This window comes from Tachypleus tridentatus, chromosome 5, assembly GCF_004210375.1.
Source record: "Tachypleus tridentatus isolate NWPU-2018 chromosome 5, ASM421037v1, whole genome shotgun sequence".
In the NCBI taxonomy this organism is placed as follows: domain Eukaryota; kingdom Metazoa; phylum Arthropoda; class Merostomata; order Xiphosura; family Limulidae; genus Tachypleus; species Tachypleus tridentatus.
In genome coordinates this window covers 8,330,235-8,351,746 of record NC_134829.1, presented here as the reverse complement: position 1 = coordinate 8,351,746, position 21,512 = coordinate 8,330,235, and the positions used below count along the sequence as shown (strand labels likewise).

The following is a 21,512-nucleotide window of genomic DNA, read 5'->3' as shown; positions in this document are numbered from 1 at the left end:
TTTCTCAATATTTACATAAACATGCTTCATAATATAATATATAGTTGTTACTAATTATAAACTGTGTTCCTCACTATCTACATAAACATGCTTCATAATATAATATATAGTTGTTACTAATTATAAACTGTGTTTCACACTATCTACATAAACATGCTTCATAATATAATATATAGTTGTTACTAATTATAAACTGTGTTTCTCAATATTTACATAAACATGCTTTATAATATAATATATAGTTGTTACTATCTACATAAACATGCTTCATAATGTAATATATAGTTGTTACTAATTATAAACTGTGTTTCTCAATATTTACATAAACATGCTTTATAATATAATATATAGTTGTTACTAATTATAAACTGTGTTCCTCACTATCTACATAAACATGCTTCATAATATAATATATAGTTGTTACTAATTATAAATTGTGTTTCACAATATCTACATAAACATGCTTCATAATATAATATATAGTTGTTACTAATTATAAAATGTGTTTCTCAATAGTTACATAAACATGCTTTATAATATAATATATAGTTGTTACTAATTATAAACTGTGTTTCTCACTATCTACATAAACATGCTCTATAATATAATATATAGTTGTTACTAATTATAAACTGTGTTTCACACTATCTACATAAACATGCTCTATAATATAATATGTAGTTGTTACTAATTATAAACTGTGTTTCTCATTGTCTACATAAACATGCTGCATAATTTAATATATAGCTGTTACTAATTACATCAGTGATGTCGAGAAAACCCACTTGTAGAGAAAAATATATATATGTAAAAACGGCTCGTTTGGGTTGAGAAAATATTTTACGTAGAGGAGCGAACAAAAATGTGGAACACTTCACGATTTTGCGTGTCATCCTTGCGCAAAGGGCCATTCTAATCTTCTCTGTATCGTTCCAATTTTAATATATGTACTGCCGAAGCATGGGCCCTGCGCAAGGATGACACGCAAAATCGTGTAGTGTTCCACATATTTGTTTGCTCCTTTACGTAAAATATTTTCTGAACCCAAACGAGCCGTTTTTACATATATATGCTACTAATTATAAACTGTGTTTCTCACTATCTACATAAACATGCTCTATAATATAATGTATAGCTGTAACAAATTATAAACTGTGTTCCTCACTATCTACATAAACATGCTTCATAATATAATATATAGCTGTTATTAATTATAAACTGTGTTTCACACTATCTACATAAACATGCTCTATAATATAATATGTAGCTGTTACTAATTATAAACTGTGTTTCTCAATATCTACATAAATATGCTCTATAATATAATATATAGCTGTTACTAATTATAAACTGTGTTCTTCACTATCTACATAAACATGCTCTATAATATAATATATAGCTGTTACTAACTATAAACAGTGTTTCTCACTGTCTACATTAACATGCTATATAATATAATATATAGCTGTTATAACAAACAGTTATAATATAATATATAGCTGTTACTAATTATAAAGTATGTTTCTCACTATGTGCATGAATATTCACAATACTCTAATACATTGCTGTTACTAAATATAATGTGTTTATCCGTATCTGCATAAACATATGCAGCTAAATAATCCATAGCTGTTTCTAAATATAACCTGAGTTTAGCACTATTTACATGGACATCCACAGTAATATAATCCACAACTGTTACTAAATATATTCTCACTATCTTCATGGATATCCACAGTAATATAATCCACAACTGTTACTAAATATAATCTGTGTTAATTCGTATTTATGAGAATATCAACAGTTATATAATCGATAGTTGTTGCAGAATGTAATGTGTTTATTCCTATTTACATTATGATCTACAGAAATATGATTGATATGTGTGACAAATACATATTCAATCCACGAGCTCTAAAAAAATTTCAAATCTTTAAAAAAAATAAACTGATTTGATGTCATGTAACTCATACCCCTGATTTATTGTTAGTTGGTTTACAGCTACAGAGTTTTAAGATAAACACCTTCAAAGTTATAGAAAATTACCCAATATAACAAACTGTATGACCTCTAAAGTGGTGTTTGCGTTAAAAACATTAATTCTGCAGAAATTAAAGTGAAAAAATATGAAAGAAAAGGTGGAAAACATGTTCATTGTGTTGAAGCAGATTTTTGTAAAATTTTGTCCGATAAAGAAAAAAGTGGAGTTGTTTAACTCGATGTAGTTTTAGTGCAGGTTTAGCGGATCGAAACTGTTTGTCACCAAACGACGTCGCCACCTAGTTTAAGACAGGTATGCCTACGAACAAGATTCTTTTATACCATGTGTCGGTTCAATCGCACGTTATGATTATTTATTTATATTCATAACTGTGTTTAGTTTTATTTCAAATTTACAATCCTCGATTTAAGAATATTCTAAGTTACTAATTCTGGCTTTGGAGTTTTCGAAAAATAAAACGATCTACCAGAATTTGATCGATGTACGGTAACCGTATTTTATAATTTTGGGAAGCTTACTCCATAAAATTAATGTTTCTGTATAAGTAAACTACCAAGTTATAACTTGTATGACAAGATTGCATAATATTTTATCAACATGTTTCTTTTTATAGCATTTATTCTAAGAAATAATATGGAAAATACAATGTGAACTTGATTTTATATTATTTCTTGTGACTTAGTAGTTCACGCATAAATTTGCTTGCAAATACCTCAGTGGTTCAAGCATTATCGTGAAACAAAGCATTTTTCTGCTATCCTTAACATCTAATTAAATTTGTGTTTTTTCTTGCTTCAAATTTAAAATACATTTTATCTTATTAACTCTGAAATTTTTGACAAAATTTTTCTCAGTTTACCGTTCATGTAAGGTTTCACCGGATGTAGAGTAGAAGATATACGTGGGCTAATAAGAATTAGTATAAATGATACACCCAAACTTTCTTACTGTAAGGATAGCCAATTATTTCTCTTTAATGGGGGTAGTCAGAAAGCGATAAGCCACACCCATATTCGAATTTAAAAGTGTTTGGAGGAGGCGTCGTAAAGTATTAAGTTATACTTAGCGTTTCCAAAGAAAACTTTGCATTGGTGAAAGTTCAACTGTTCTGACGGGCAACGGAATCGTCACACAGTGTTGCAAGTTGCGAGTACATATGGGGTAAGTCAAGCAGTCAGTGAAAATAAACTGAATGTATCTATATGTATAGTGCACACTGGTATATAAAGGAAAGTACCAGAAGTAAAAGATCTTATATTAAAGAAAATTCTCATGAATAAGCTGTGAAGCGAGCAGTGTGTGCACATTGAGAGAAGAGTAATATACTATAATGTTTTAAAGTCTTATATTTCAAGTATTAAAATAGTGTCTGGATATAAGGTCTAAGTTCGCCCCGAAGAAGAAAGTTCCACCTTTCAAAAGCGCTCGGGTTTTGTTTTTTATTTCAAGTCTAAGTTACGATATAGCTATAAGATATTTTCAGATCAATTTTATCATTATTACTAAACCGAAATGGTATAACGTGGGTTTAGCCTAAGATTTAATACGAAACAGTTATAAGTTTTATAATCTTTTTACTGGAAGTGTTCATTCAAAAGGTTTATTTTTAATTTTGGAAACCATCTGCAAACATAACTAGTCTAGATAATATGTACAACAAAACACGTAGGCCTGTACTAATGATGCAGCATCTTGTCTTTTTAGTCACGTGGTCGACTAACAATCTGATTAATTAATGTGTTGAACGACAGGAAGAAAATATACCTTTATATGAAAAGAAAAAATATTGTCACGAAACATTGTGTATATCAATTTAAAACAAAATAGCAACGTTTTTTTTTAAAGTTTGATATCCTATTTTTTCGGATGTACAATGTCCGGGATACGGACAATGTTTCACTGAAATATTTTTTATATAATTTACCTTTTTATTTGTTTTTGTTAATTGTTAAAGACATCTTGAAAATTTGTTTACTTGCAGTTTTAGGTTTGTTTGTTTCAACGTGAGAATTTAATTAAGTAGCTAGTATGGTAAATATAACTTGTATTTCCAAAATGTTTGTTTGGAATTAAATACAAAGCTACTCAAAGGGCTATCTGTACTCTGTCCACCATGGATATTGAAACCCAGTTTTTAGCAGTGCGAGTCCGCAAACATACCGCTGCGCCACTGGTGGGCTTTGTAAAATGGTAAATTACAAATTGTTGCAAGAATGTCAGCACTTTGCATAATATTAGCGTCTCATTAGAAAGAAATGGGTCTATTTCAATAAGACATTTGTCAAACACATTTTTCAGTCGAATACAAGGTATTGAAAATTTTCAAAAATAATTGGCAAATACAAAAGACATACCAAAAAAAATGGTCTGAACATAAAACAACAAATATGTAAAGAAAAACTTAGAGCAATTGTAACATTGTTCAAAAACTTGGTTGACTTCATTTGATTACCACATTCAAGTCTTATAGTTATAATTTTTCACAAAATATGCTTTATTAAAGTAACGCCAATTATTATTTTTTTTTAATCTGTATTTAGAAATAGGAATGCAACATCAAAAGTCAGTTTGTTTTAAAGCGAGAGTCACTAATAATGGAGGTGAAACATTGTCCGTATCTGTGCTTAAATGTACATTAACCGTTTAATATATTTTTTATTACCTTCGGTAAGATTTCTCTTATCCTATGTTGTTGTTTTTTCTTTGGGTTTGTTTCGATTATTCTCGCCCAACTATTGATGGGTTATCTGGAATAACTTCAACAATTTTTGAACTGATGCATGCAGCTACATAACATAACCAATTCTCTGATGAAATTGTAACAATTTATATTTTTTTTATAATGTATCTATGGGCTGAAAGTGCAGTTCGTGTTCTATTATTATAGACCTTCTTTGTTGCGATTTATAATACATGTTTTAATTCATGTTTTTCCATAAACAATGTACATTTCATGTTATTTTTATCTTCTCTTGTTTGTAAATATTAAGTATAATTTTCAACTTTACATTTATCTGTCGCATACTTTGATTTCTTACAACAAATTGGTCTCTTATGTTTTTCAAACAATGTTTCGTCTGTGATTCTTACAAACTGGTCTCTTGTGTTTCGTTGTTGCACGTGTGAATTATTATAGTAAATCATTTTCCTTCTTTTTTTCAGCATTGTTTCATGCAAGATTTATGTAACGCAATAGGATGTGGAAAACATTAACTATTCTCGTCATAGGTATGGACCTACTCTATATCCATCTTTTGAGAAATTCTTTTAGATTTCTCTTTTGAGACAGTTACAGTTGTTTTCGGTTTTTAGTTAGAATCTGGTTAACTTGCTAACTTGGTAAGAAAATTAAATTTTGGCAATGTTAATATTTTTAAAACAATAATTGTTTCTCTGTCTTTTATTTATCTTCTATCCTGAGTAGCAGGGCTTGCAGTAACAACTTTAGTAGGTGCAATAAGAAGTAAAAAATGGTCAAAAGGAGAAGTTGAAGATGAAGAACCCGAAATGGTAGATTTTTTCTGATACAGAACATCTTGCCTGACTCTTCCACATCATAGTAAATTATTATTACTATTAAACATCACACAAATACATATATATATATATATATATATATACTTATATTTAGTTATTACTATTACCTTTTATTATATGTATTTGTTAAAACACTTAAACGCAAGATTTTACTAGCGCTGAAAACTTGAATTCCTGATAATGAATGTCTTGGCCATATCGTTTTTATTATAAGGACTTGTATAAAACTGTCACTGGTAATTAATATCTTGACCTAAACGTTTGTCTAATCATAATAAAAACAAATACTTTTTGGACAGAAGGTCTTCTATCTCGATTATAGTAAATATATTGTTAAGCGTTATAATTATTCTCGGACGAGTCTCCAATTTATTATGTTACATACGTTACGTATTACGATTTCAAATAGCCAGACATTTTAATTTTAATTCAAAGTTAATTAATTTCTATATATATCAAATTGTATAATATTTGCCAAAAAGATTGATACACACATTTTTTTAATACAAATATATTTTAATATACAAATCACAATACAATTTGTAGTAACGGTTATTACAAATATTGGTTTGCATATAAAAGTTTTACATGCTTACAAACTATACTAAATCTTCTATCTGGTCTAGAACTGAATATTTTGTTGACGGTCTAAGTCCACCACGAGGAAATTAATTATGAGTTGCTGACTTTTTATTGGCTGGTCTCACAGCGCTTACAAGCAGAATTTTTGCCGAAAGATATTTAATATTCTTGTAGAAATACTAACGTCCGAAGTTAATTCACTGAAATTGAACAGCTTGTAATGTTCGAAATACATAAATGTTTCTGGTCAAATTCTATAATTTTTCTCGATGGATAAGCGTTACTCACAATTATAGCTTGTAGTATACTGACTGTAGCTGACCGACAGAATGCTATTACTGTCTTTCTGGTAGCTTTTATAGTTATTAGGCGAGATTATCAAACGTTCAACAATATTCAAAGGTATGCTAGTGTTTTTGTAAAATGCATATTGTTGATGCTTCGAGATTCTTTTACAAATTTAGAGAATAGGCGAGACTTGCGCAATGCACATTTAACAATATACTTTGTATGTATTAAACTGAAACAAGAGTAGATATTAAAATAGAGGTACAACAGTAAATCCGTTACAGGTGAAACTGTTGTCTCGTCATAACAAATATCATGCGAGTAGAAGCTCTTTTGGCATGAAATAATAAATATAGTGTTAGCTGTCTCGTCATAATAACAAATGTTTGGCAGTACAAGCACTTCTATCGTGATAATAACAAATATATTGTAAAAAAAAGAAATAACAACAAAACGCCCTATCTAGGTCGACCATAATTTCGAACTAATGGATTTTGTTTTCTCTGTAGTCTAGCTTGCTAATGACTGAACTACGCTATCTCTACTGTGAAAGAAGCCGTCTTGAAAGAAACTTCTGTCTTGCGAAAGCAGAATATTCTTGATAAAGCAGAGATTACTCTTAATATATACCTAAGTTAGAGTCGTACAAAAAGTTAACTAACAGAAATGATTTTCAATTTGGGAACTCATTGCAACATTCACATTAAAATAATATTAATAATATTGTTCATGTAACTTGATAAGCTAATTAACATAACAACTGTTGTTGTGTCTGATTAACCCTAGTTTTGATTAAAGGTTTAATCGGAATCAGATATAGCAATTGTATTACCGTTGAAATTTCTAATTCATACTTCTCCTAAGTTCATAAAATTATTATACTGACAATATATGAAATAATATAATACTTACGTATGATTTATCTAGATTTATGTTCGAGAACCACGTGCTGTTCCTCGATACGTAAGTGGTGGTCCAGCTGTTCCACGCTACATCAGTGGTGCTAATGTTAACCGTCGTTTCACTGGCTCAAAATCATACAGTTCGGTGAAATCCTTTCCTGATGAACTTCGTCCACCTCTTAAAAGTCAAGAAAGCTTAAACAATCGTTTACGTGAAAAAGGAGATTACGTAAAAGGTTATGTTAGGTCAGGACCTAATGTGGACCGTCAACCATCAAGAAATACTAAAGGATATAACGTCAAGAGTGCCAGTGATCAACATGGAGGCTATACCAAGGGTTATGTTGGGTCAGGGCCTAATGTGGACCGTCAACCATCAGAAAATAGTAAAGGGTATAATGTCAAGAGCACCAGTAATCAACATGGAGGCTATACCAAGGGTTATGTTGGGTCAGGGCCTAATGTAGACCGTCAACCATCAGGAAATAGTAAAGGGTATAACATCAAGAGTGCCAGTGATCAACATAGAGGCTATACCAAGGGATATGTTGGGTCAGGGCCTAGTGTAGACCGTCAACCATCAGGAAACAGTAAAGGGTATGACATCAAGAGTGTCACTGATCAACATGGAGGTTATACCAAGGGTTATGTTGGATCAGGGCCTAGTGTGGACCGTCAATCACCTGGAAATAGTAAAGGGTATGACATCAAGAGTGCCAGTGATCAACATGGAGGTTATACCAAGGGTTATGTTGGATCAGGGCCTAGTATAAACCGTCAAACACCTGGAAATAGTAAAGAGTATGACATCAAGAGTGCCAGTGATCAACATGGAGGTTATACCAAGGGTTATGTTGGATCAGGGCCTAGTGTAGACCGTCAACCATCAGGAAACATTAAAGCGTATGACATCAAGATTGCCAGTGATCAGCATGGAAGCTATACCAAGGGTTATGTTGGGTCAGGGCCTAATGTGGACCCTCAACCATCACAAAATAGTAAAGGGTATAACATCAAGAGTGCCACTGATCAACATGGAGGTTATACTAAGGGTTATGTTGGATCAGGACCTAGTGTAGACCGTCAACCATCAGGAAACATTAAAGGGTATAACGTCAAGAGTGCCACTGATCAACATGGAGGTTATACTAAGGGTTATGTTGGATCAGGGCCTAGTGTAGACCGTCAACCATCAGGAAACATTAAAGCGTATGACATCAAGATTGCCGGTGATCAGCATGGAAGCTATACCAAGGGTTACGTTGGGTCAGGGCCTAATGTGGACCGTCAACCATCACAAAATAGTAAAGGGTATAACGTCAAGAGTGCCACTGATCAACATGGAGGTTACACCAAGGGTTATGTTGGATCAGGACCTAGTGTAGACCGTCAACCATCAGGAAACATTAAAGGGTATAACGTCAAGAGTGCCACTGATCAACATGGAGGTTATACTAAGGGTTATGTTGGATCAGGGCCTAGTGTAGACCGTCAACCATCAGGAAACATTAAAGCGTATGACATCAAGATTGCCGGTGATCAGCATGGAAGCTATACCAAGGGTTACGTTTGGTCAGGGCCTAATGTGGACCGGCAACCATCAGGAAACATTAAAGCGTATGACATCAAGATTGCCAGTGATCAGCATGGAAGCTATACCAAGGGTTATGTTGGGTCAGGGCCTACTGTGGACCGTCAACCATCACAAAATAGTAAAGGGTATAACGTCAAGAGTGCCACTGATCAACATGGAGGTTACACCAAGGGTTATGTTGGATCAGGACCTAGTGTAGACCGTCAACCATCAGAAAACATTAAAGGGCACGACATCAAGAGTGCCAGTGATCAACATGGAGGTTATACCAAGGGTTATGTTGGATCAGGGCCTAGTGTAGACCGTCAACCATCAGAAAACATTAAAGGGCACGACATCAAGAGTGCCAGTGATCAGCATGGAGGCTATACCAAGGGTTATGTTAGGTCAGGGCCTAATAGTGAAGAAATACTCACCGAAAGTGTTAAATTAAAAGGCGATGATGGTTTCATTCATGATGATCAACATGAAAGTTTCGTCAAAGGACCCACATTAGTATCACAAAAATCAAGTGATATTTTAATAAAAAGTTATAAAGACAACCACCCAATCAATACTTTCCCTGATGATCTTCGACCTCCAGAAATATCTAGCGCTCACATAACAGAAGATATGAAGAATCATTTGCGTCAACATGGAGGTTATATTAAGGGTTATGTGGGTGAAGGACCTAGCGTAGATAGGCAAGCAACGAAAACAGATGATGATAGCAACAAGGTTCATCCACTGCCAGGAGTTCCTGGTAAAGATTATCCTATATTTGGAATAATTCCAAAAACCAAATTTGAATGTCAAGAGATGCCCTACCCAGGCTACTATGCAGACACAGAGACAGAGTGTCAGGTATGCTATTTAAGTATGAAGTTTTGATAACAATCTGTGAAATAACTTAAACAGATATAGGTCTCTAAATACTCTGGGTAATGTAGTAGTAACTAACTAAGAATAATCGAAAAATCTGCAGATCATACGTCACTTACTAATAATGTACAAAGGATGAATTTAAAATCAGCATACAACGTCACGTAGTAGTGAGTTAGTGACAGTCATTCCAAAAATACATCACTCACTGGTAAATTACTTGAGTCAAGGTAAACTTACCAGACTATTCATCAACTTTTAGTGTATTATTAAATTATTCTAGTATTAAAAGGCCGTACATCATTTTGAAGAGAACTACTAGCCCCTACCTCATTTAGTAGCACTAATTAATTTATTGTAGAACTAGTAGCCCCTACCTCATTTAGTAGTAGTAATTAGATTATTGTACAATCAGCAGCCCCTACATCACGAAGTAGTAGTAATTAGATTATTGTACAATCAGCAGCCCCTACATCAATTAGTAGTAGTAATTAGATTATTGTACGATCAGCAGCCCCTACATCAATTAGTAGTAGTAATTAGATTATTGTACAATCAGCAGCCCCTACACCATTTAGTAGTAGTAATTAGATTATTGTACAATCAGCAGCCCCTACACCATTTAGTAGTAGTAATTAGATTATTGTACAATCAGCAGCCCCTACATCAATTAGTAGTAGTAATTAGATTATTGTACAATCAGCAGCCCTACACCATTTAGTAGTAGTAATTAGATTATTGTACAATCAGCAGTCCCAACATCACTTAGTAGTAGTAATTAGATTATTGTACAATCACCAGTCTCAACATCACTTAGTAGTAGTAATTAGATTATTGTACAATAGACATTATCAAATCATTGTAAATTATTCAAAACGCATGGGAATTATTGGTATATAATTAAGTAATTATAAACTCAACATGATAAGAGTGATGATAATATCAATAGCACCTCCATTATTATTAAATTATATTAGATCCAAAAGGCCCAATATCTCTTCTTCGTGCGTTATTAAGTGTCACTGCAAAATCAGTAGACCTTGTAATGCTAATAGTTGCGTTATTAACGCAAGTGAAAATGTTACGTCTATACGCTGTACATGAACACTGAATTCTCCTTTTTCGGTACTGTATCACTACGAACAGTCAACCAACCTTTCTAAACACTGTATCACGAACAGTCAGTCTTATTTACTAGACACTATATCACGAACACTCAATCTAACTTTCTTGACACTGTATAAAGAACAACAAATCTTACTTCTATAACTATCATTAACAGCAAATCTTCTCTCCTAGACACTACATCACGAACAGTGAGTCTTATTTTCTACACAATGTATCACGAACACTCAGTCCTACTTCTTAAACACTGTATGAACACCCAATCTCACTTGATACACAAAGTATCACGAACACTCAATCATACTTCCTAGACGCCCCGGCACAGGCAGATGGGTTAAGACGTGCAACTCGTAATCTAAGGGTCACGGGTTCGCATCCCCGTCGCACCAAACATGTTCGCCTTTTCAGCCGTGGGGGCGTTATAATGTGACGGTCAATTCCCCTATTCGTTGGTAAAAGAGTAGTCCAAGAGTTGGCGGTGGGTGGTGATGACTAGTTGCCTTCCCTCTAGTCTTACACTGCGAAATTATGGATGGCTAGCGCAGATAGCCCTCGAGTAGCTTTGCGCAAAATTCAAAAACAAACAAAACGAAACTTCCTAGACAATCTATCACCGAGAGCCAATCTTACTTCCGTAACACTATATCATCAACAGTCAGTCTTATTTACTAGATACTATATCACGAACAGTCAATTTAACTTTCTAGACGCTGAATAACGAACAGTAAGTCTTACTTCTTTAAATTTATATAACTAAGAGCAAATCTTACCTCCTAGACACTACATTACGAACAGTGAGTCTTATTTTCCAGACAATGTATCACGAACAGTCATTCTTCTTAAACAGTATATGACGAACACCCAGTCTTACTTCATACACAAAATATGACGAACAGTTAATCTTACTTCCGAGACACTGTATCAGGAACAGTTGGTCTTATTTCCTACACACGAACAGTCAGTTTTACTTTTTAGACATTATATCAGATACAGTCGGTCTTACTTTCTAGACAATGCATCCCAAACAGTTATTCTTACTCTCTAGACACTGTATCACGAACAGTCAGTCTTATTTCTTAGATACTGTATCATGAATAGTTAGTCTTACTCTCAAGACACTGTATCACGAATAGTCAGTTTTAATTTCGGGATACTATATCACGAACAGTCAATCTAAATTGCTAGACACTATATCACTAATAGTCAGTCTTACTTCCAAGACACTGGATCACGAACAGTCAATCTTACCTCCTACAAATGTACCACAAACAACCAATCTTACATCAGTAACACTATATCACGAACAGTAAATCATACTTTCTAAACACTATATCATCAATAATCTCTCTTACATCCGTATCACTATTTGACGAACACTCATTCTAAGTTCTTAGACACTATATCACCAACAGTCGTTCTTATTTTTAGAGTATGTGTCATGAACGGGAAAATTTATGCCCTTAAAACAATATTACACATAGTAAATCTCACTTCTTAGATATTCGATCACAAACAATCTTTCTTCCTTAACACTATAGCACGAACAGTCAGTCTTACTTACCAAACCTGTATCAGGAACAGACAGTGTTACTTTCTAGACACTATATTACGAACAGTGAATCTTATTTCCTAAACTATATCACAAACAATCAATCTTCGTTTCTAGACACTGTGTCACGTACAGCAAATCTCACTTATTAGACAATGTATCATGAACAGTCAATCTTATATCGGTACCACTATTTCACGAACAGTCAATCTAACTTCATAGACACTATATCACCAACAGTCGATCTTATTTTTAGACTAATAAGTCTCACTTATTAAACATTCTATTGCAAACATTCTTCCTTCCTTGACATTATATCACGAACAGTCAGTCTTACTTTCTTGACACTATACCAGGAATAGTCAGTCTTCCTTATCACTGTATCACGAACAGTCAATCTTACTTTCCAAATAATGTACCATCCTCATCCAATCTTACTTCAGTAACATTATATCATGAAGAGCCAGTCTTACTTCCGTAACTCTATATCAAGAAGAGTCAATTTTACTTCCCAGACACTGTATCACGAGTAGTTAGTCTACATTTCTAGACACTGCATCATGAAGAGAAAGTCTAAACACTATATTACGTACAGTCAGTCTCATTCACAACACACTCGATCGCGAACAGTAAATCATACTTTCTGGACACTGAATCATTAATAGCCAATCTTACATCCGTATCACTATATGACGAACAGTCAGTCTCATTTCCTAGACAATGTATCACGAACAGTCAATTTAACTTTCTAGGCGCTGTATAACGAACAGTTATCTTACTTCATAGACACTGTATCACGAACAGTCAGTCTACCTTTCTATACACTATATCACGAACAGTAAGTCTTACTTCCTCAACACTATATCACCAACAATCAATCTACTTTTCTAAACACTGTATCACGAACACACAGTCTACTCTTCTAGACACTATACCACGAACAGTTGTCTTACTTCCTAAACATTGTATCACGAACAGTCAGTCTTATTTCTTAGATATTGTATCACGAGCAGGCAGTTTTACTTGATATCTACTGTATCATGAATAGTTAGTCTTACTCTCAAGACACTGTATCACGAACAGTTCATCTAAGTTAGTAGACACAAAATTACGAATAGTCTGTCTTACTTCCTAAACAATGTACCACCAACAGCCAATCATACTTCAGTAACACTATATCACGAACAGCCAGTCCTACTTCCGTAAAACTATATCACGAACAGTCTTATTTTTAGACATTATATCACGAACATTAATTCATACTTTTTAGACATTATAATACCAATAAACAGTCTAATTTCCTCTATAGTGTATCACGAACAGTCAGACTGAATTCCTACACACTGTATCACGAAGTGTCATTTTTACTTCCTAGACACTATATCACGAACAGTCTTACTTCCCAGAGACTATATCACGAACAGTCAATCTTACTTCCTAGACAATATACCACGAACACTCAGTCCAACTTTCTAGACACTGTATCACGAGCAGTCAGTCTACATTTCTAAACAGTATATCACGTACAGTCAGTCTTATTTACCAGACACTATATCACAAATAGTTAATCTAACTTCCTAAACACTGTATGACCAACAGTCAGTCTTACTTCCTAGTCACTGCATCACGAACACTCAGTCCAACTTTCTAGACACTGTATCACGAGCAGTCAGTCTACATTTCTAAACAGTATATCAGGTACAGTCAGTCTTATTTACCAGACACTATATCACAAATAGTTAATCTAACTTTCTAAACACTGTATGACCAACAGTCAGTCTTACTTCCTAGTCACTGCATCACGAACAGTCAGTCTTACTTTCTAGACACTGTGTCACGCACGGCCAGTATTACTTACTAGACATTGTATCACGAACTGTCAGTTTTATTTCCTAAACACAATACCTTGAACACTCAATCTAACTTTCTAGACACTATATCACGAAGAATCAATGTACCTTTCTGGACATTGTATCACGAACCGTCAGTTTTATTTCCTAAACACAATACCACTAACACTCAATCTAACTTTCTAGACACTATATCACGAAGAATCAATGTACCTTTCTGGACATTGTATCACGAACTGTCAGTTTTATTTCCTAAACACAATACCACGAACACTCAATCTAACTTTCTAGACACTATATCACGAAGAATCAATGTACGTTTCTGGACATTGTATCACGAACCGTCAGTTTTATTTCCTAAACACAATATCACTAACACTCAATCTAACTTTCTAGACACTATATCACGAAGAATCAATGTACCTTTCTGGACATTGTATCACGAACTGTCAGTTTTATTTCCTAAACACAATATCACTAACACTCAATCTAACTTTCTAGACACTATATCACGAAGAATCAATGTACCTTTCTGGACACTGTATCACGAACAGTCAAATTTTGTAGACACTATATCACAAAGAGTAGTTTTTCTTACTAGACAGTGCATCGAACTTTCTAGACGCTGCATAACGATCAGTAAATCTTACTTCTTTAAATTTCTACAACTAACAGCAAACCTTACCTCCTAGACACTACATCACGAACAGTGAGTCTTATTTTCCGGACAATATATGACGAACAGTCAGTCTTACTTCTTAAACAGCGCATGATGAACACCCAATCTTACTTTTTACACAAAGTATCACGAACAGTCAATATTACTTCCTAAACACTGTATTACGTACAGTAAATCTTAGTTATTAGACAATGTATCACGAACAATCAATCTAAGTTCTTAAACACTATATCACCAACAGTCGAACAGTCTTATTTTTAGACTATGTGTCATGAACAGGAAAACGTACGTTCGTAAAACAATATTACGAATAGTAAATCTCACTTCCTAGACATTCTATCACAAACACTCTTTCTTCCTTGACACTACATCACGGACAGTCTTTCTTACTTTTGAGACACTATACCACGAATAGTCAGTCTTACTTTCTAGACACTGTATCACGAAAAGTCAGTTTTACTTCCTAAACACTATATCACGAACACTCACTCTAATTTTGTAGACACCATATCACGAAGAATGAATTTCCTTTACAGACACTGTACCACGAACAGTCAGTCTTATTTTCTAGACACTATATCACAAACAAATTTTTTTTTTACTACACACTGTATCACGAACAGTAAATCTTACTTATTAGACAATATATTACGATCAGTCAGTCTTACATCCGTATCACTATTTCACCAACAGTGAATTTAAGTTCCTAGACACTATATCACCAACTGTCGATCTTATTTTAAGACTATGTGTCATGAACAGGAAAACGTACGTTCGTATAATTATATTATCACAACTATTTCTTCCTTGACACTATATCACGAACAGTCAGTCTTACTTCGTAGACACTGTATCACGAATAGTTGTTCTTACTTTCTTGATACTTTATCACCAACAGTCAGTCTTATTTTCTAGACAATGTATCTTATATCCGTATCACTATATCATGAACAGTCAGTCTTACTTCGTAGACACTGTATCACGAACATTTGGTTTTACTTCCTAGCTACTGTATCATGAATAGTCAGTTTTACCTTGTAGACACTATATCACGAACAGTCAGCCTTACCTTGTAAACACTATATCAAGAACAGTCAGTCTTACTTTCTAGCACTGTATCACAAACAGTCATTCTTAATTTCTAGACACTGTATCACGAATAGTCAGCCTTACCTTGTAGACACTATATCGAGAACAGTCAGTCTGATTTTCTAGCACTGTATCATGAACAGTCATTCCTACTTTGAAGATACTGTATCACAAGCATTCAGTCTTACTTCCTAGACACTATATATCATAGATAGTTGGTCTTACTTTCTAGTCCCTGTATCACGAATAGTCAATCTTACCTTATAGACACTATATCACCAACAGTCAGTCTTACTTTGTAGACATTGTATCACGAACAGCCAGTCTTATCTTGTCGACACTGTACAACAAAGATTTGGTCTTACTTTGTAGAAAGTGAATTTTACTTCCTACTCTAAACTGTATACTAAATATTACATTTTACTTTCTAGAGTCTGTATAGTGTATCTTTGGTGATAGAGTTTGCATCATAGAAGTTGCCTTTAACATATCAGGTCTTGAAATTCTGTTAATTACACTATGTAACAAAATATTGCTTTGTAGTGTTCCTGGGCAGAAAGTGTTGTTTCCCAATTGCTTAGCCGAAAGTAAATAGAAAAACCTATTTTTCTCTTCAAAGTTTGCTTTTGTGACCTGGGAGCATATAACGAAAACATGACGGGAGACTATATTTGATGGCTGATACGTGAAAGATATTTATATTGCAGTCGCAAATCTCGAGAAACTACTCATTTCTAAACATTTTTGTATAACTTTGGTATAAATACATATAAATCTTGATTCATATGTTGTTTTATTCAGACCTTATGTAAATGAAAATGTGCAATTTTGCCCGTTTTTATATAGAAAATAAGTTAATTTATAAATTTCACTATCCAGGTCACAAAAGCAAAGTTTGAAGGGAATAATGGCCATTTTCTGTACTTTTACTACATAAACAATCAAAAATAACACATACTATCTAGGAACAAAACTCGTGTTACATAATGTTATGACACTCCACTTTGAAGGTTGTGGTTTCTAACTCCTGTCATTGAACATCCTCACCCTTTCAGTTGCAAATGCTTGACAACGTTTTCTTCAATCCCAATATTCGTTAGCAAATAATTATCTTAAGTGTTAAGGTGGTGGGTCACTCTTAAACATCTTTCTAACGTATCGCTACTAAATTAGAGACGGCTAGCCCTCTGGTAGCTTTGTGCGAAATTCAAAACAAACCTGGAGTCTGTATCGGGAATGGAATGGCACTGACAGAAGGTTCTCCTGTGTACAAAGTTATGCCCTTTTATTAAAATATTTTTACAGCAGCTCGATGGAGGGTAAGTGAAACAAAAGCAATGAAATTCATTTTTCATAATTATATGAATACCTGGCCCGACATGGCCAAGCGCGTTAAGGCGTGCGACTCGTAATCCGAGGGTCGCGTGTTCGCGCCCGCGTCGCGCCAAACATACTCGCCCTCCCAGCCGTGGGGGCGTTATAATGTGACGGTCAATCCCACTATTCGTTGGTAAAAGAGTAGCCCAAGAGTTGGCGGTGGGTGGTGATGACTAGCTGCCTTCCCTCTAGTCTTACACTACTAAATTAGGGACGGCTCGGTGCAGTGGGCTAACAACCTACTCACTTAAAAACCTGTTGAAGAATCCGCAAGTGATTGCGGCCCTATGTTCCTTGATGGAATCGAGTGGTGAATGAATGCATGAATGAATATAAATACCTTCTTTTCTATCATATTACATTATATAATACTGTTGTGTTATGTTTGTGTTATAATGCTTTTATTAGTCAAAACTGTAAGTGAAACATAGAATTGATAGCTATCTTTGTACAGCGACTCAGTTCTAATGCAGTGGTTTCCAAACATTCTTCAACCCCACTGGCTCAGAGTGAGGCTGTAGGTTTTAATGCGCTGTAAACCGGGTTTTGTATTTGTGGTAGGCGCAGATAGATAATATGTTGAACAATCGCCAAGTGTTTTTTTTTCTTTTTTAGATTTTAATTCCAAATCGTCGCCATGCGGTTTTAACTAATGTTTTTTTTTTTTTAATTTATCACAGCACCAATAGCTTTACGCCTAACAACGACCAATTTCTGTTAACTAAACTTCTTGCATTCACGAGATCCAAACCATTGTATCTTGATTGGCGTGGCACCACTGGTACCCCATGCACTATGTGTCTGTAGTTTTTTGTTGTTGTTTTTATGTTCATAATTCTCGTTTGGTGAAAGTTTTGCTACAGCTCCAAGCAAACTGCTGCGACTGTCACACAGTTTGGAAACCACTGGTTTAACGTTTTTGTGAAACACATGGTTATTATAATGAGTTTTATTCCAGGTGTGGCACTTCTGCCAGTTGGATCATCGTCAGGTCAGCTACCTTTGTCCAAATGGCTCAATTTTTAATCAAAAAATAAGAGTGTGTGACTGGTGGTACAACTTCAACTGCGAAGATGCTCCTCTATTTTATACTGTTAACAGCGACCTCTATCGTTTGCCTATTGAAACACATTACGATGAAAACTTCAGCCGTCCACAGTCTGGCTACGCCACAGACCTTGAGTTTCCAGTAGAACACCGAAAGGCTACTGACAGTGTATTTGGATCCGAGTTTTGACAGCAGATAATTATGTCCATAAGAAGTCACGTCATGAGAGGAAATGCCTTTATAGACCTGTTAAAATATTAACCGATTTCTATTTAAACAATATTATATAGATGTAAAGATACTTTGTGAAATAAAGCTGTTGGGTTACAGTGACAATTAAGTCTGAACCTATTAAAGTTGGTATGTTTATATGTCGACATACAGAAATATGAGACTCTTATTAATGTGATTACTGAATGTAATAACAAAACCTACTGGTTAGAGTATTGTCTGAAAGGTGACAATTGCAATGTTTCCTCTAGCATCTAGTTTACTATAAAATCTAACAACTAAGAAATCGAACATAAAACCCGAAGGTTTGGGTATCTATAGCTGTAAATTATAATTACTGACTTGTTTTCCTATTTTTCAAAAATAATTATCTTTCTTTCCGCTTATGTTTAACACAAGAGTAAATATAAAGACTCGCATACGGACTAAAGAGAATGATAGGTTTCGTTCAGAGGTTGTGTCTAGAAACAAACAGTCATCCTCTAGGCTCAGCGTTTAGAAACACTTTTCTAAATTACGGTAATTGTGGAGCTTATGTTAATGCAAGTATAATTTACACCATCAAGGTATAGTCTCTCAAGTGCTTGTAATGTTTAAAGTTGAGTGTCAAATTTTTCTGTTCTTCGTGTTTTGTTTGTATAGTTGTTTTAAAGAAATAATTTCAAATGATTTACAGTTTGAGAAACCTTTATATTTCTGTTTGCTTTTTATCTTCATGGATTCTAATACTATTTAATCATCAAAATTGTCAATCAATTAGACAACTCTACGCTTCTATATGCAGAATGTTGAGTACGTTATGTCCAAACTAATTTGAATTTGAAAATAAACCAGTCACGTGGCATAGCTGATGTATAGTCGCAGTGGAACGGCATATATCAGACCTACTTCTTCACACATTATTATTTTGCGCAAGATATGTAACATTATTTTCCAACGCTAAACAAACATACTCTCAGATTATATTCGTTTTCAAATCGGTGATTTTGACGTCACTTTATACTTAATGACATCGAAAGAAAAGTATGTATATCAACTTGGGGTACCCTGACCATCTAGAAAGATATCTGCATAAATTCGTTCCCAGTTGTGGTAAGCAAAGTCCGGCGTCTAGTAACAGATTAAAATAAACGAACACAAAGGTGACGAAATATTTTTCTTCTTCAAACGAATTTTTATCTTCTTATTTAAAAAAAAATGTTCCTCGGGTTTTGATCAACGGAGTTACCATATAATTAAGAAATAGCTACGGATAAATCTAAGCAAATGCCATGTTTAAGGAAAAAATGGTTTTGACCAAGTAAGATATGCACAGTTAAGAAATACTGAAGGATGAGTTTGGCCCAGAAGACGTAGCTTAAGGACCTACTTATACTGGAGAAGAAATCTTGAATGTAATTCCAAATTTACATTTTATTTAAACACGTAAAATTTAGAAATCTCTTGGCAAAATGTAAACTCTGTTGTAAAGAATAAATAAGAATAGTTGCAAAGGTATTTGTACTCAACATATGTCTGTGAATGGGAGACATTTGTCTGGGTCACTTTGACAAATTGGAGTGTGAGGTGATGAGCATATGGCGAATGACAATACTTTTATCGATAAGATAATTAACATAACACATTTGTTTAGCCTCCAGTACCTCTGAAGTACACATCTGTGGTTTGTTTTTCAGAATCCATTTATATTGTCTGTACTTACTCCCTTATGACAAGCAATGTAGGTTAAAACAAATAGTTGATAAGTACAACACTAAATACATGACACAATGTTGAATAGCGCCCTGTAAAAAGTCGCAGATTTTTTAACTCCGAGCATAGAAAATTAAAACGACACATCATTGTTTTTGAAATACTATTTATATCACGGTGAAAGTCTTTTGACTGTTAGATTAACCCTAAATATTTGTGTCAAGTAAATAAAATTGCCTAGAAGTAGCGAATTGCATGGGACTTGATCTGAGAAGTAGTTTGTTTCCCATACATTTCTCGTGGACTAACTTGTTTATGATCACTTCCTAGTCAAGAGTTTCTTTCAGCCAACAACAGTCTGTAACACCCTACTCTACCCGACAATTCTTAAGGAAGCATGTGGTATCTTCACTTTCTATCGGAGCAGTAGTGTTAATTTTCGTCAGGCCGTCCAAGCAATTGGTTCAAGACGATACAATCCAGCTTCATCTGTATGCATAAGAGGAAGCCATAAGCTCTAACTTGTACTGCGTGCGTAATTTGATTTGAAAAATAAATACATGACGTGCTATCCATGTGTCTTTCTTGAGGATATTAATGTTATGGTGCAGAAAGACAATGAACTTTGCCTCTCTATAGCTTGTTTCAGATTACTGTTCATGCTCTTTATCTAGCTGTTAGAAGACAAGCTCTCATCAGTAGTACCAAAAGCTACCCTGATTACTTGCAGTCTCTCCTTGGTTTGATATTTAGCCTTTTAGTCACTAACTATGCTAAGTTGTGACCATACTTTAATCCTGCCATTTGTTTTTGTGCTTCTTTCTGCCATCTTATTTATAAGATTGCTTCTTCATCTGTATCTTACTTTTACCACATTGATTAAAACTTATTGGAGTGATTTTCTCGAATTTCCTGAAGCTTATAACCAAGATCCCTCTTGTTGGATTTATCATCTTGCCTAATGTAAAATATATCATTGGTTTTGTATCAAAGCACTGCTATACTTTTGTCTGTATAATTTCTATTTCTTTTAGACCGTAAACAATCGCTTGGCAACTATGTAGTCCTCAAGAACTTTGTGGTGGTAATCAATTTATGCCATTTTT

General features: G+C 34.2%; 1 protein-coding gene and 1 non-coding gene across 2 annotated transcripts; one reads left to right on the top strand and one right to left on the bottom strand.

Moving 5' to 3' along the window:
- Positions 1 to 858: 858 nt before the first annotated feature.
- On the bottom strand, positions 859 to 962 carry LOC143251293 (U6 spliceosomal RNA). The gene has a single exon (XR_013028555.1). It is a non-coding gene; the product is annotated as a U6 spliceosomal RNA (small nuclear RNA).
- A 1,993-nt stretch (positions 963 to 2,955) lies between these two features.
- On the top strand, positions 2,956 to 18,819 carry LOC143250454 (uncharacterized). Its single transcript, XM_076501009.1, has 5 exons — positions 2,956 to 3,163; positions 5,165 to 5,230; positions 5,427 to 5,512; positions 7,337 to 9,748; positions 18,394 to 18,819. Exons 2-5 carry the CDS (start codon positions 5,200 to 5,202, stop codon positions 18,670 to 18,672), a joined length of 2,808 nt encoding a protein of 935 aa, XP_076357124.1. The 5' UTR covers positions 2,956 to 3,163; positions 5,165 to 5,199; the 3' UTR covers positions 18,673 to 18,819.
- Positions 18,820 to 21,512: the final 2,693 nt, after the last annotated feature.

What these genes read in the sequence shown, in the direction of transcription:
- LOC143250454 (XM_076501009.1), top strand. Translation starts at nt 5,200, where the DNA reads ATGTGGAAAACATTAACTATTCTCGTCATAG. An exon ending in ATTAACTATTCTCGTCATAG is followed by an intron (nt 5,231 to 5,426) that starts GTATGGACCTAC and finishes TATCCTGAGTAG; the next exon opens with CAGGGCTTGCAGTAACAACT. An exon ending in AAGATGAAGAACCCGAAATG is followed by an intron (nt 5,513 to 7,336) that starts GTAGATTTTTTC and finishes TGATTTATCTAG; the next exon opens with ATTTATGTTCGAGAACCACG.